At 42.4% G+C, this 16,743-nt stretch overlaps 1 protein-coding gene across 1 annotated transcript in view; it reads right to left on the bottom strand.

Annotated features, from left to right (window-relative positions):
- HHAT (hedgehog acyltransferase) overlaps positions 1 to 16,743 on the bottom strand; it is a 232,370-nt gene that overhangs the window by 103,903 nt on the left and 111,724 nt on the right. The window contains exon 9 of the mRNA XM_045536059.1: positions 5,600 to 5,635. Within this exon, the coding sequence (XP_045392015.1) occupies positions 5,600 to 5,635 (36 nt within the window). The remainder of the gene's footprint in view (positions 1 to 5,599; positions 5,636 to 16,743) is intronic.

The raw sequence follows: 16,743 nt of genomic DNA, 5'->3' as shown, positions 1-16,743 counted from the left end.
GTAGTGGCTCTGATGAACTCACACATTGTCTCTGGATCAAATGTGCAAATTGATGGTAAAGAAAATTTCTTTTGCTGTTTTTAAAAGATTTTTAGTTATTTACTTATTTAGAGACAGAGTTTCACTCTGTCACCCAGGCTGGAGTATAGTGGTGCAATTATAGCTCACTGTAGTCTCAAACTCCTGGGTTCAAGCAATCCTCCCACCTTAGCCTCCCCCAAGTGGCTAGTACTACAGCCACACGCCATGATGCCCAGCTAATTTTTTCTTATTTTTTATAGAGACAGAGTATTGCTAACGTTGCCAAGGCTGGTCTCAAACTCCTAGCCTCAAGTGGTCCCCCCACCTTGGCCTTCCAAAGTGCTGGGAATATTTTGCTGTTTTTTTAAAAAGCTAGATTCTTATTTGAAATATGTATTTGAAAGGGATTAAAGTGCTAAATGTAAACAATATAGAAAATAAGAAAATACAGGTGAATACTTCTCTGATATTTAAATTTATAAGCATAAAAGCAATTAAAAATTGCAGAAAGAGAAAATGACAAATTTAATGTTTCAAAGAAACTGGGAGAAGGCCTCAGGTCACCTTTTAAAAGTCATACAAGCAAAACTAAGTTGTTTTCAGGGAAGGGGGATGAATAGGGAGAGGTTGGTCAAAAGGTACAAAGTTAGTTAGATGGAGGAGTAAGCGTTGGTGTTCTACTGCACAGTAGGGTGGCGATGGTTATTGCAAATGCAAAACAGCTAGAAGAATGGAATGTTCTCACCATGAACACATGATAAATGCATGAGGTGACAGATATGCTAAATACCCCGATTTGATCCTTATACAACATACATATGCATCAAAACATCAAATTATACCCCATAAATATATACAGTGTGTTAATTCAAAAAAAAAAAAAAAAAAAGAGTCAGTATGGCATCCTGTATCACTTAAAACTGTTTGCCACCTGAGGAGCTTAGACAGGAACAGGTAGGGGTGAAGGGAGATAAAAAGCAAGTACTATGCATCTCTTTTATTGTTTTTAAATTGGCAAATAAAAATTGTATATATTTATGGTGTACAACATGATGTTATGAAATGGCTAAATCAAGCTAATTAACATACGCATTACTTCACATTTTATCTTTTTTTGTGACGAGAACACTTAAAACCTACTCTTGGCAACTTTCGATCACACAATACATTGTTAACTGTAGCCACCGTGTCGTACATGGCTCTCTTGAGCTTATGCCTCCTATCTAAGAGAAATTTTTTATCTTTTGACCAGTATCTCTTCAACCCCCACCCTTGGACCCTGGTAAACACCATTTTACTTTCTGCTTCTACATTAGTTTCACTTTTTAGATTTCACATGTAAGTGAGATCATGCGTACACCTTTCGTCTTAAAAGAGGCAGGGCTGGCTACAAGGCTACAATTCTGGGTAAAATCAAAAATGCCATAATGAGTGCGATGTGCACCGTCTGGGGGATGGACATGCTTGAAGCTCTGACTTGGGGTAGGGGCAAGGGCAATATACGTAACCTAAACTTTTGTACCCCCATAATATGCTGAAATAAAAGAAAAAAAATGCCTCAGGCCACAAGAATCAAACCAAAGATCACATTTTTTAAAAAACTTTCTTGCCAAAGCTAAACTCAGCTAAATTCAAACAAGCCACCCTATTATCTATAATAAAACAGAGCTACTTTATTCCATAATCTCTCTCTTTCCCCAGGTTGGTCGTTTTTTTTTTTTTTTCCCCCACAGTGTCACATTAAGAACTCCAGCCAATATGCTTCTTCTGAGGCTATTCTTAGGTGAATTGCGATTGTTGCTTCCTGAAACTCTTTCTTTGATTTCTATAAGATGCACAAGGACTGAGCTCACGGAATATTCCTGCAGTCATCATGAAACACCAACACCAAAAATGTTCACATTGCATTAAACATGACAGCTCCTTCCTGTCCCGAAGCTGAATGGAGCACAGCTTAAAATGGAGCCATCCCTCCTTGCAGTTGCCTCAGCTGAGATCAGACAGGGCTCTTGGCTTTGTGGAAATTTCATCATTCCAGAGAAGCCGACATTACTCCCACCAACTTAAAGGATGCAGCTGATCAATTTCAGGCATGCTGCAGTTTCTTTTATGCCAAACACTAAGCATTCAAAGCCTGACAAACCAAAGCACACGTTAAAAGCTTGTTGAAGCTGATAAATGCAGTTCATAAAAAAAAAAATCCAATTTCTCCCATATTTCCTCTTTTACAAAGGGAAATGTATCTTCTTCTCTTGGCCAGCACAGAGGGAGAAGGATTCCTCAAGTACCATCCCCCACCCGCCCCTTGCTCTTCCAACACTCTAAGGTTTTCTCTAGTGAGATGTTTACAGGAAAATGCCACTGCTCTCTGGGGTGGCTAAGGGACCACTCACTGCCCGTGGCAATCATCCTCTGCTTCTCCCCACCTGACTGAAACTACTTTCTCTTGCTCCAAAGGGCACTTAAGACCTTCTGATGGCCAAATCCAAGAGTTCCTCCCGTTAAAGAGAAAAAAATCCCCACTCCACCTCCCCTGTCCACCAGATGCCCCATCTTTCTTTCTCCCTTTCACAGCTTAACTTCTTTATTTTTCTTTTATTTTTCCTCCCGCCCCACCCTCCTTCTTAACTTCTTAAAAGAGCTGTTGTTACCATCCGCTCACTGCCCACCCTCTTCCACCTGGCTTCATGGTCATTGTCCCTTTCAAACAGTTCTAAGATATCCAATCATAAACAGGACTTGGTCCCACATCAGCTTTGACCTCCCACGCTGGGGGCAGAAAAGGCCCATTTTCTAAAGACGGCTATAAGTAAAGCAGCAAGACACCCACCCCATGCTGGGGTCACTATGAGATGGAGAAGTGACCCTGCGCTCCCAGCAATCAGCTCCCTCAACCCCATCCTCACCTCACTACCTACTCCCAAGCTGGGAAGAAAAAAAGAGGAAGGACTCCTTGAGTCTTTAAGTTGTCCGCTTAGTGGGGAGTGTTGTCACGTGATGGGGATGAAGCATCCTACTCAGAGGCTGGGGATGCCTACAGGGAAGGGATGTGTTGGTTTGCTCTGCCCCTGGCCCGAGTGAGGGAAATGAAAACTGCAGGGAGATGGCAGGGCAGAGAGAAGCCTTACTCCTCCACTCTGCTTGCTTCCCAGAACACCGTTTAGGGTGGCCAGTTAGAGCATCTCCCAGTACCCACTCAAAAGGGTCAGAGGACCCTGGCACCAGTCATTAGAGCCACCTGACCTTCCTTCTCCTTCCTCTAGACCCAACACAGGAGAGATGGTTGGAGCTCAGAAGGAGGAAAGGGAGGAGGGATCCCAGGGGCAGACCACCCCTCGCTCAAACCGCAAGCTTGGCAAGTGGTAAGCTCAGGGAAAACATCAAATCAAATGTCTGTTCTTGCAAGTTACAGTATTCTCTGACACATCCCGGTGACTGGCATGTGGTAAGCTTAATGACCATGTGCTGAATAGATGACAGAATGGCTTCTTCTCAAACCGCCTCACCCTCCTTTTCCCGTCCCATCTCATTCGTTCACTCCCATCACAAACGTTTGCTGAAACTTGAGTCTATACAAGTTTCTGAATTTGATCATTGACAGGTGATCAAGACATGAACCCTGCTCTCAAGAAAATTACTAGAGGAAATAAGAGAAGTACAAACTTGTATCTGCTACAAGGCATCAGGTAAACAGCACCATGGGAGTACAGTACAGGGTACCAAAGACATCAGCTCAAAAGCCCAAACTATTCCCTGAAGTATATACCCAGACGGCGTTCTATGATCAGTTTAGATATGGAATTCTCATGTCTGCTTTCCCACGACTGCCAGTCCTTTATCCCTCCTGCAAAAGTGCATTTCCCCTTGCAGTGTCAAGGGTAGTGGTTTACACCAGGGGGCCCCCCAACCTTTTTGGCACCAGGGATTGGTTTCATGGAAGACAATTTCCCCACGGACCATGGGGCGTGGGAAGGGTGGTTTCAGGATGGTTCAATGGCATTGCATTTATTGTGCACTTTATTTCTATTATTATTACATCGTATTATACAATGAAATAATTGTACAACTCACCATAATGCAACCTCTATGCTAATGATGATCTGTATTTGCAGCCGCTCCCCAGCACTGGCATCACCCCTCAGCTCCACCTCAGATCATCAGGCGCTGAATTCACATGAGAAGTGCACAACCTAGATCCCTCGCATGCGCAGTTTACAGCAGGTTTTGCACTCCTATGAGAATCTACCGCTGCTGCCAATCTGACAGGAGGCGGAGCTCAAGTGGTGATGCGAGTGATGGGGAGCAGCTGTAAACACAGATGAAACTTTGCTCGCTCCCTCCCCTGCCGCTCACCTGCTGTGCAGCCTGGTTCCTAACAGGCCAGGGACTGGTATCAAGGTACTGCGGGTTTACACACTACCATCTGTTTCAAATTCTAGAGAAAGCCAGGACAATGCATATTCCTTGAGTCTGGGGTAAGCCAAAGAGATTTCAATGTGCAGCCCTCGATGAGTCTTCAGAAAAGAGCACAAGGTGTACCTGGCCTCACCTGGAACTCCACCACATCCAGCACAGAGCAAGTGCTGCTGGTTGAGGATACAGGTGCTGTCAGTTACGTATACTTCCCCTCAGAGCACATCTTACCAACAGGGAGATGGTCCTGCCCTGCAGAGAACTGAACCACCAGGACATCTATCCAAAAATCACACTGGATCTACAGACTGCTTATGAGCAGACTGTTAGAATTAATTAGCATTTAAAGCCACATATTTGCAGGAAGCAAATCATTCTCCATGATTTCTGGTTTCCTCATAATCTCTGGTTTACAGTCTTTCAGCAACCATTTCTGCTTCCCTCAATATTTTTTCTCCACCCCCACCCCCTCAATATTTTTGACATGCATTTTAATGATCATTTTTCACCATTATTAGAATAATACATGCTAATTATAAAAAACTTAGAACATGCAGCAACGTTTACAGCAGAAAAAAATATCATGCATATTTTCTTACAAACACTATTAATATTCTGGTATATTTCCACTTAATCTCTGCTTGATTTAATAGCTATTTAAAATTAATATGCCCCGTAAGCCAACTCTGGTAAAAATCACCAATGAACTAGGATATAAACTGCCATCTGCAATCTCTTTCAATTAGGAACAAGGCTGTATCTTCATGACCGTAAAACAACCAGTAGATTCGGTTTAAAAAGATTAAATTCAATGGAGGGAAAATTGGTTAAGTGAGTTGTTTAATGTCTGAATACGAGCTGGCACTCCTCATTTTTCTGTTATTAATAATTTTTCCAGCAGCCTAGTAGTTGAAATTAAGCTAGTCCAAGATGTTGGGTAAACATCACTTCAGATATAAACCCCTTTACACATTGATTTCCTTAATTATTTAATCATGTTGATTCTGGGACACTCAAAAATCCACAGCATTAGCAATGTTTTCTTGACAAGTATACAATTGCCATGATTTGCCAAGATACTTAAGGATTTATTTTCCATTGCAGTCTTTCATAATGCAATAAATATGCTATTTAATGTTATCTAAAACAAAAATTATTGGCTCACCTGATTAAGAAATTATGCAGTCCAACGTCAAAATACCTGTTCAGAGGAGACATAGACAAGAATATCAATAAAAAATATTTACACTAATGGTCGACTTGACAAAAATATACATAACTTATAGCACGATCAATAAATCAATTACTCTATGACAGTGTCAGCAGGGCAATTACCTGGGAACTTGCTGGAAATGCAAATTCCCAGGTCCCACCTCAGTCAGATATACAGATTCAGAAATTCTGGGGGTGAGTCCAGCAGTCAGATTTAACAAGCCCTCCAGGCGATGCTGATGCAGAAACACTGTTCTTTGGTAGCAAAAGTGTCTCAGCAAGCGTTAACCGTGCTTTCTCTAGAAATAAAGGCCATGAAGGTGGATCTCCCAGGTACCTCCCACTTTTCTAATAGGTGAGTCCTTTTGTAATACTAGTGTCTCAGATGTTTAATTATTGAAAGATAAATGAAGTAGGTTTTCAAAGCACAAAACCACACTAGCCAAAGGGGAAAGGGGGGGGTGTCAGCTCTGGTCTTCCAACCCCCACCTAGTTACAGTCCCTGGAGCTTTTCACCTGCCCCCTACCTGGGTCTACCCTGAGCAGAGAAGCGAGAAGACCTGTAACTCCACACACTAGGTGGCAAGCCTGCCACTGTGCTCAGCCTCACACCAGGAAATGTGTAAGCCCCAGGCCATGGTGGACGCTTTAAGTCACAGCCTTCCCCTGACACCACCATACTGGCTTTACTCCACATGAATGGCACTGCCTTGGTTTCCCTAATTAGCATGCTTATTCTCCTTGAACCTTGGTCCACTTAGCCAGTGTCCTTCTCTCCCTTGAGTCTGGCTGTGAGTGAAAAGACTGGGTGGCCAGAATCATATTCTGCTGTCCAGCAGGCATAATTGCACCCCTAACACCTAAAGGTGGAAGCGTATACAGATTATTAATAAAACAAAGATTCCAGCTTCCTTCTTTCATCCAAAGCTTATTGAGCCTTTTAAATTCCATCAGCTACAGAAAGCAATGGACTATTCCAGCAATCACAGGACAAAGCAGACGTGGAAAGAATCACAGAGAGCCTCAGTGTAGTGGTGGGGTAGGAGGAAGAAGATGCTTAAAGAGTAATGAAAAGTTTAACAGTATTAATAGAAGTTATCATTTAGTGTTTAGCATGTGGCAAGTACTACGTTCAGCACTCACATATATAGCCAGTAAATTGGTATCCCCATTTACTGGGGATGGAACTAAAGTTCAGAGAGGCTAAGTGACTTGCACAGAGCTCAAAGGCAGTAGAGGACAAAGCTGGGAGCCCAAAAATGCATGAATTGCTTGCTCTTCCCGAGCACCCCGCTAAAAGCTTGGGCTCTCACTGCCTCTCATTAGCACTGATGAAAATGGCTGCTCTTTTTAAACACCGACGCTTTCCTGATTTCCACCTCTCCTGGTGTGGCTGCACTGGCTCCAAGCAAGACCACCTGGCCTTACTCCCCTGAGCACACTTGGCTCTAAGTATAAGAAACTTTGCAACAACTGCAAAATACGGGTAGGAAACACACAAGCTGTAATTTAATGCTGCCTATCACCTTCCTGGGATCACGTGGGAAAGAAAGGCGAGGCTTTCTAAGGAGAGTAAAGGGTTACAGTTTCTTGCCATGCAGACAGTACAGCACACAGAGTGAGGGGGACGTTAATAACTAAAGCCAATACACACCCAGCGCTTGAGATGTGCCAGGCACTCTCCTAACCCTACACACATATACACAATATCTTTGCCACAATGCTACGAGGTAGGCACTACTATGCCCACTTTGCAGAGGAAGAAACAGAGGCACAGAGAAATAAAGTGACCATCCCAGTTAGGGGTAAAGCCAGCATCTGAACTCAGATATTTGCCATTAGCTAGAAGATCCCCAAGGAAACAGAGCCCTGGTTTTGAGGAATACATGTAGTAATGCAAGAACATTAACTTCCTGATACTGGTTATTACAGGTTGAACATCCTAAATCCAAAATGTTCCAAAATTGAAAACTTTTTGAGCACCAACATGACACTCAAATGTTCATTGAAGCATTTCAAATTTCAGATATTTGGATGCTGAACCAGTATAATGCAAATATTCCAAAATTTGAAATAATCCAAATCCACAACACCTTCTGGTCCTAAGCATTTCAAATAAGGGCTACTCAACCTGTACATTGCAGTTATATAGGAGAACGTCCTTAGAAACACACTGCAGTATTTGGGGGTACAGATGTATCATGTCCACAACCTAATCTCAAATAATTCAGGGGGGAAATTATGTGTACTGTGCTTCTAATATTTCTGTGAGCTTATGATTATTTCAACTTTAAAAAAATAAAAAATAAAACAGCACACTCCCTGCAAATGGAAAGCCAAAAAAAGTTCATGCTTTTTATAGAGAGAAATTAACAGTGTATGCTAAAATCAGAATCTAATTTCTATCACTCTGATTAATTTTTCCTCATATTTTGTTTCTGAGCTGTGAACAAGCATATATGAAATGAAAATCAAAAATAAATACCAATGACAGATATCATACTGGTGAAAGAATGAGGTCGTCCATAAAGCTGTTCTTCGTAAGAGCTGTTATCTTAACCTTACCAACCTGTTCACCAAGAAGTCAGGCTAAGTAAGCATTAACACGATGCTAAAGATTTGGCCTAAAGAATTTACATACCTATTATCCTGTTCCCATTAGAAAAAAAATTAAACACATTTCTAACTATGAACTGTTACATAAATTTACATGAGTTATTCTGAAAAATAATGCTGTTATTTCATCATTGTCTTAATGATAATTTTAGGAATCATACAAGAAAATGATTGTGTCCAAAAGAAAACTGTTGTCTCCCCATCAGAGGTCTAGCCTCCTGTTACCATTATTTTAATTTGTGGGCTATTTACAGCTTCCTCAGAATCATGAGTTCATTCTTTTTTATTATTATCATATATTGACAAATTATAGTCGTATATATTTATGGGGTACAAAGTGATGATTCTTTAATATGGAATGATTAAATCAAGCTAATTAACATAGCTATTACCTCAAATACTTGACAGTTTTTGTGATGAGGACAGTTGAAATTTACTCTCTCAGCAATTCTGAAATATACAGTATGAGTTTCCTCTTGACCATGGGAAAGGTGATTGAGGCGTAAAATAAGCCCCTACTTTAATAAAGCCTCATGTCTCGAATATTCCTGGTCTAGTAGCTAGGAAATTGTTGAATGAGGATCTAGCTCAGAGTATCAAACACCAAAGTCTGTGTTCCTTCCTTCATGTATTCAATCACTCACTCATTTAACAAATATTTACCATGTTCACATGCTGGGAATTCAGTAATGCACAGCACATAGCCTCTGCTTAAGGACAGAGCCTAGCGAAAAGATGGCAAAGCCAACAATAATTTCAATGCAATAAGATCGATATCAAATATGCTCTCCCCCAATGGACCACAAACCCTATAAAAGCAAGAGCCAGAGCCTGCTACCAAGCAGATCCTCAATAAATATCTGCCGAGTGCATCAGCGTGTGAATGATAAGCTGCAATAAGGCACTAATGCCTCCGTATGCTCTGGCACTTAGCGTAGTGCACTGCAGATTGATTGATTGATAGGCTCTAAAGCAGTTATTTAACACCCCCATTATCATATGTAAGTGCATAAAATAAATACTCACAGATAGAAATGGGCTTTCTCTTCTGAAATAAGATACTTATCAAACCGTAGCACAATTATCATCACCTTTTAAGAAAATAATCTCACAGCTACCAGCCCATAGTAAACCAGGATTTCCTTACAAGGAGACATTAAGAACATGAATACCGTGCATATATTCCTGGTTTCTCTAAGAAATTAAAAATAGGAAATCTTGTGTGTGATGGAATTTTTTGTCGTCTGAACATCAACAGATAGCAGCAATGGGGAGGAGGATTTCAGCTAGACGTAAACAGGAACTTTCTAACAAGCTGCAATATCCTAACAAGGCAGTGACCTTTCTCATCACTAGATGAGTTCAATTGTGGGTAAAAAGGGTGTTTAGAGGAAATTAAACCATTAGACGGAGAGAGCTGAAATGTCTGCCCTTTAAGACTCTCTAGCCTCAGGCTTCCGAGTCGGAGCATCTCCGAGTATGAACGCTCACTCCCGTAGCAGCAGCTCTTGTCTGATAACCATCAACAAATGAGCAGGCTGTGCCTGGGCTAATGCTTCCGCTGCAGCCCTGATGCTTTATTTATTATGATGGTGATGGCTGTACTCATTAGAGCCTCACAGTGCATAAAAATTAGGCTCGTTCAGCCTGACAAAGTGGTGCTGCACGTATACTTACAGAGCACGGAGGTTTATGTATCATCTCGCTTATAAACATCCCCTCCCCCCCCGCCACCTTCGACAGAGAAGCCCACACAGCATGTCCATGGCAGAACTAGGACCAGACCCATGGCTGGTTCCAGAACTTTTTCTCCTCTACCAGGCTGCCTGCCCCTCAGGGTCCTGTCCTTCCTCCAGGCTGAGCTTGGCTGACTGGGAGCTGGGGATAAAAAAAACAAAAAAGCAACAGACTGTAGGCAAAAGTTGCAAATACCATACAACCAGTGAGGTACACGTTTTAGAACCACTGTTGCCATGGCCACTTAGCGTGTCACACGCAGGGCAGTATTTATACAACGTACCAACATTCAGCTCTCAATCCTTGTCTCTTCCTCTTCAATTTACAGCCTTCAGTCTTTTATTTCTAGACTTGTTCATCCCCTTAGCAGGCTTCCAAAGTTTAGCTTTCACATTTCTGCCTTGGAAGTTTGAAAACCGGCTTACAGAGGTGGCCGTAAACGCCAAATCAAATCCTGAGGACAACAAAGATTATACCTAGACTCAAGAAGCCCCGATTAGTTCTGGCTGGCTGACCTAATTTCTGAGTGCAAAGAAGACCTTAAAGTTCATCTGCTGTAACCTTCTCATGACTAATTGGGAAACAAAGGATAAGGGACGTGAAATAACTGAGATACGACTAGTAGCAGAGGCTGACAGACCAGTTCCCCCAGACCCCAGTTCTCTGCTCAAAGCATCCCAACGCTGCCCCCATCTCAGTGTAAATCAATGACTTTATTTTCTAAGAATGCCTGGGACACATGCTTTGAACAGGCTCCCAGATGGCATCTTCTAGTAACTGGCACCACATCATGCCAGCTTCAGCTCCATCCATGAACCTGCTTCTGAGTCTGAGATTCACAGCCCGCTCTCAGTCAAGAATAAAAAGCCATGCTGAGCAAACAGTGAAAAGTGGACGTGAACTCAGGCTAGGATGATCCCAGCTCACAGTCAAACCACATCGGGGGAAATACCAAAGTCTCGTGGGAAAGCAGAAAATGGGAATTGTGGCCCTGGGAGGGCAAACTCCAAGGGGCCAACATGGTGAACTAGTGCCAAGTTTTCACCTGACACAGTGCTCACACATGGGACGAGTGTGTGTGCCATCAGATTATCTGGAAGGAGATTCCGGAAACATAACCCAAAAGCCTGGAGATCTGAACCTGTCCCACAGTTGGGGAAAGAAAAGGCGAGAAGGCAGCAGCGCCAGGACTAAAGGGCTCCGGAGTGAGGAGATTTCCCAGATGACAGTAGAAGCCACAGCCCCCTGCCTGTGGAACTGGAAATTCAAGGTCTGGGCTCCAGTTCTACCACTTAACAGAATTGGACCTTGAGTGGAAAAATTAAGCCTTCCATGGCGCAGTTTTCTTAGCTGTGACGTGGAAATAATGACACCAACAGCAGGAGGAGGAACAAATGCAGTGGGTACAAGTGCTTCATAAACGTTGTACATACGTTCAGGATTATTTTCTCTCCTCCTCAGACTTTATTAAATTCCTCACAGGCTTTTCTCCAAGCTGCACTAATGCTATATTCATTCATTTATCCAACAAATATTTACTGAGCACCTTCTAGATGCCAGATACCACAACCCAGACTTAGGATACAACAGTGAGCAAGAAAATTCAGTTCCTCCCCTTGTGAATATTCTGCAAACAAGTCTTTTATCAGATATGTGATTTGCTGATATTTTCTCTCAGTCTATAGCTTGTCTTTTCATTTTCTTAAAGTGTCTTTTCAAGTGCAAAAATTTTGAATTGTGAATAATCCCATTGGTCAATTTTTTTCTATCATGGATCACGTTCTTGGTGTTGTATCAAAAACATCTTTGCCTGCCTCAAGATCTTCAGGAATCTCTATGTTTTCTTCTAAAAGTTTTATAGTTTAGGTCATACATTTAAAGTCTGTCATTCATTTTGAGTTAATTTTCGTGCATGGGTGAGGTAAGGGTTTAAGTTCATCTTGCTTGTTATCTTTTCACGTACAAATGTCACTTGGACACATGTGCCACCATGGAGGTCATTGGCAACATTGACGAGTGCAGTTTCACTGGGCAGTGGGAATGGAAGGCAGACCAGAGCAAAGTGCAGAGCGAAGGGGAAGGAGAGGAAGTGGAGACACCAGTAGGTGTAGGTAGCTCTCGACAAGGGGTTTGGTACCCAAGGGGAAGAAGAAGTGTCATAGCTGAAGCAAGATGAGACAGAGAAGGTTATTTTGGGTTCATTCAGGGGCAAATCTCCCATTGATAGGTGACAGGTACAGAGATGAATGCAGATATCAGCCATCTGGTGGAGGGAGATTTTTAAGAGTATGAAGCAAAGTCATCAGCGGAGGGAAAGTGGATAAGGGTTACCTGGGGGGCATTTGCTGGTTTTGCTTATTTGCTTGCCTGCTTGCTTTGAGGGGAGGCCTGACTTCCTGTGAGGACATACAGCCCATCCACTGTGGCCAGGTTTAGTAGGACAATTAAACCTCAACCCTGCCTTCGCTAAGAGCATGGGCGAGGCAGTCAGGCCGAGCCAAGGGACACGTGTTCTCAGGATTAAATCCTTAGTGTAGAGACAACAGGGAAGAAAGGAAAAAAATCACTGAGGCTGACTCACCCCAGATTTTGCCCCTTGATATGATGAGGACATCATTTTGCTGATATAGCTATAATAAGTTATATTAAAGAAGCAATTCTATTAAAATATGAATTTACATATTGTTGTCCACTTAAGTAATGTTTCAATAGAACTTTAAATTTACAAAGCACCCTCTTTCTTAACAAACTAAGGAGGATAGGGCTGGTATACTATACCCATGTGACAGCTTACGGTACCAAACAGGGTCTGGCCCACAGTACTTACTACGGACTCCATAAATATGTGAATGAATTAAGATTAAATGATTTGCCTACAATTACATAGCTAATGAATGACCCAACTTCAACTTGAACTCAGATAACCTCACTAAAAATTTAGAGATTTTCAAATGGCTTGTATGTTATAAATTAAAACAGATGTGCCTGCCAAAAGACGATGTTTAAAATTTCTGGGCTAAGAGCATTTTTTTTTTTAATTCTTAAGGAGAATATAGTGTTTTGGGGGACCCAAAATACAGCTAAAGTGGATGTTAACTGCTGGGATAGGATGATGGATACAGTTTCCCTCGTATTAATAAAATTAAAGTACCTGCTATTAAGGTGGGCAGAGCCTTGTTAAAAAAAAAAAAAGTGGTATCGGCAGCTCACCAAGGTGGTCTCAGATCAAGCAACGGAGCACACTAGTTGTGCCAAGTACTTTTTGTGGATATTCCATCCTCCTCCTGGACACTGGTCTTTAACAGAGGGGTGAAAATGCTATAAACCAACAACACTTCCCAGAGTCCCTTTTCGGTGATTTCTGATTAAGTTCCACCGATGAGAGGCAATCTCACAAGACTGAAAGCAAAAGGCAAGGACGGCCAATTTGCCTCTGGGAGCAGCTGGGGACAGGCCTGTGGACATCAGCAGACTGCAGATGCAGGTTTTGCAAGTCCTCCTGGAGTGAGGGCCTCTCGAGACACCACTGGGGTGCTGCAGGCCGCCAGGGTCAGCAGCAGCAGCTTCCTAACCCCACCCCATCAGCCCCCAACTGTGGGTGCCTCTGGTTCCCCCTATTTAATGCATTCCACCCAAAACACCTTGAATAGTTTGTGTTCTTGGGCAATCTTCAGAGCATAGATGAAAGGTGGCAGAGAGGCGTTGGGGAAAAAGGGAGAAAGGGGGGAGGGGAGAAGGACAGATGTGTGTGCCAGGAGACCTGAGGCATCTGGAAAGGGCAGAGTTGAGGGGAGAGAATAAGAATGGGAGAGACATTGGTTTATTTAATAGTGTATCTACTATACGCTAGGCACTGTACTAGATCCTGGGTAAATAAAATGGAATAAGGCAGAGTGCAGTCCCCAGAGTTCAGTCTAGTGGAAATGTAAGTGATAACAAGGAATTCAGAACAAAGTGACAAATGCCAAGTAAGAGGTAAGCATGGGATGTTGTGAGAACCCATGAGAAGGGTGTTTACATGACACCAGCATGAGGGTAGGGCAGGGGAGGCATGCAGGAAGGGCTTCCCGGAGGTGGTGATGCTCTGGCTGGGTTTTAAAGACGGAATAGAAGTTGGCCAGCCTGGGGTAGGAGCTACTTCCCAGGCAACATGTTAATTCCACAGTACCTTAGGCTCCTCACACTGGAAGTCAACTGGCAGTGACACCCACAGACCAGCAGTGGGGTTGGTTACTGACAGGAAGGGGAGCTGGCTCCAGAGCCAGAGGAGACGGTGATAAACATTCTCTGCTGTCTTCCAAGCAACACTTGTAGCAATGATGCCCAGAGGGCGACCAAAATCAGCAAGACAAAGAGGAGAAAAACCTACATCCCTAAGGGAAACACTGATAGGGCCCTGCTGAGCTTTCTGCCCAGGTTGCCCTTGACAACCACACTACTGAGTATCTCCAAATAGAGAACAAGGATATGTGACTTTTGCCCCACCCTCAACCCCCAGAAAAATTCTAGAGAGACGTGGGCCCCAGCATCTGTGGATGAAGCAAATTGGACCCATGATAGCCAGAGCTTCAAGAACCAGAAGAAATTAGGCCAGGCCTCAAATGGTTGGGGTTTGGGAGCTGGGTAATTAAACAAGTCAATACTTACCCAGAAATGCCACCAGGTCACAAGAATTTAACACAAAGCAAATGTTAAGGCTATTATTAACACAATCTTAAAAGCTGAATAATGCCTTCTCTGCATGTTATATATTACCAGTCAGTCATCTTATTAAAAACTCATTCCACCCTACGGCACCGTCACTTATGAATACATTACAATGAGTGATTATTCATGATGTGTTTGATGAATCTGTTCATTACGGTTTGAAAAACTGCCATCGCATGATCCCTTCTCAATGATCTGGTTTCCCCTCTTGGAATAGTGGAGGCATTTGGCTCTGCCATTATTAGTAAGCCAGGGCCAACCAGTTTGAAAAGTGTGTACACAGCCTTTCCCCCCTTTCCATACTGAAAACTACCGACTTTTTACAACTAGAATTCAGAAAAAAACAGTCATTTTATCTAAAAAGCCTACTTAATAACATATGTTTAAAATAAATCCAATACTAGCATCATTCTCCCTAGTATGTACCCTTTCCTTTCTCAGTTTTATTTTCATACTAATTACATATAGAGGCCATGATAACAACGGGCATTTGGTATTTATTTCCTACTTGACTGTCCAAGATATAAGCAGACTTCTAGGGTTTTAAAACAAGGTCTCCAAGTCTTTGCTCACTCTCCTGTGCTCACTAATTACTAGTGAAATTTCTAAGTCTCTCCTTTGGCATCTCTTGCAGCTAGATGGCTGAACTAACCTAAGGTCTTGCAAGAACTAGATAGGACGTCCCATGAGGCTAATCAGTACAGCAGAGGCAGCAAAGAAAAGTCAAAACAGTCCGCAAGACAGAGAACTAACATATACAAAAGCACCTGGCCTACTCATAAACCACCGTGCCAAAACTTGCTTTTGTTTTTCACAGTTACAACACCAAAGCCAGGTCAGTGGGCCAGGCCTGCAGCAAATGCGTTAACAGCCCATTGCCCAGACAGCATCTGGACAGAGAGGAAGTCACTTCATACAGCTGACTGACGGGGTTGCCTGGTCTTCAGGGACATGTAAAGGTTCGAACATAAAGGGACCTTCAAAGTTCTCTTGTTCAGCAGTTCCCAACCTGTGTGTTCAAACTGTCAGGAGTCCACATCTGTGGTTTCAAAATTAAATCTCTCTCCCACTGAATGTTACCAAAAATGACACAGGCTTCAAAGAAAGAAAAAAAAAAAAGAGATCTTACTTCAAGAAATGCGAATCATATTACAAGCAGTCTCCAACATTTTAAATTTCACATATTTCAAGGAAAATCAAAATTTACTAAATTTAATAAAAACACTGAAAAAAGTAGTATCATATGTCTATTGTACCACAAACCTTGTTCTTCTGGACATAAATACATTCAAGAGAATAAAGAATTTAATTTCTTTATATGCATCAAGCCTCTACTGGGAGCCAGACGCTGTCAGGTACAGGGATGGACAGTCCCTGTCGGCAAGATCTGACAGCTTAGGGGTGCAACTGATGCATAAGTAAAAAAATTACAGTAAGCCCAGCATTCTGGGAGCTCTTCTTCGAGAACAAAAGAACCTGGGAGGCCACTGAGAATAAACAAGAACTCCAATCCTCCGCTGTGACTGGCAGATGGAGAAAAGCCCTTGGTTACAAAATCTTAAGCTGGAAAAGACCCGTGCCTGCAGGGCTGACAAGCGGGAGGAGCATGTTGAAGCATGGACAGCAGACACCACACCAGGACTGTCTTGTAGGACAGTTCCTTTCCAATTAATGGGTAGCACTTGCTTTATATCAAGAAATCACTCCATTTTGAAACTCCCACAATTGTAAGTTAAGAGCCAGTGACCCTATGTTTTCACTTCGTGTTGTACTTTCTAACTGTCTTTTAACTGTTTGACTGGACACTTCTAGCCTGCTTAGGATCTATTAGCATTTCAAAGATAATTAGTTCTTTTCTAGTCAGTTACACCAGGAAAAACAAAAACTATCACCTAGGAGGGCTAGAACAGATTTGTTTTTCACAGCGGGGTATATCAAATCATATTACAAATCATGTCTGTAATTAGTCTACAAGATTCCTTTCAATAGGGCACAGTTTTATGTACATAATAATCCCTATTCACATAATATAAAAGT

Source organism: Lemur catta, chromosome 23, assembly GCF_020740605.2.
Source record: "Lemur catta isolate mLemCat1 chromosome 23, mLemCat1.pri, whole genome shotgun sequence".
Classification (NCBI taxonomy): Eukaryota; Metazoa; Chordata; class Mammalia; order Primates; family Lemuridae; genus Lemur; species Lemur catta.
Note: the sequence above shows the minus strand (reverse complement) of the source record. Positions and strands in the feature narration are given on the sequence as shown.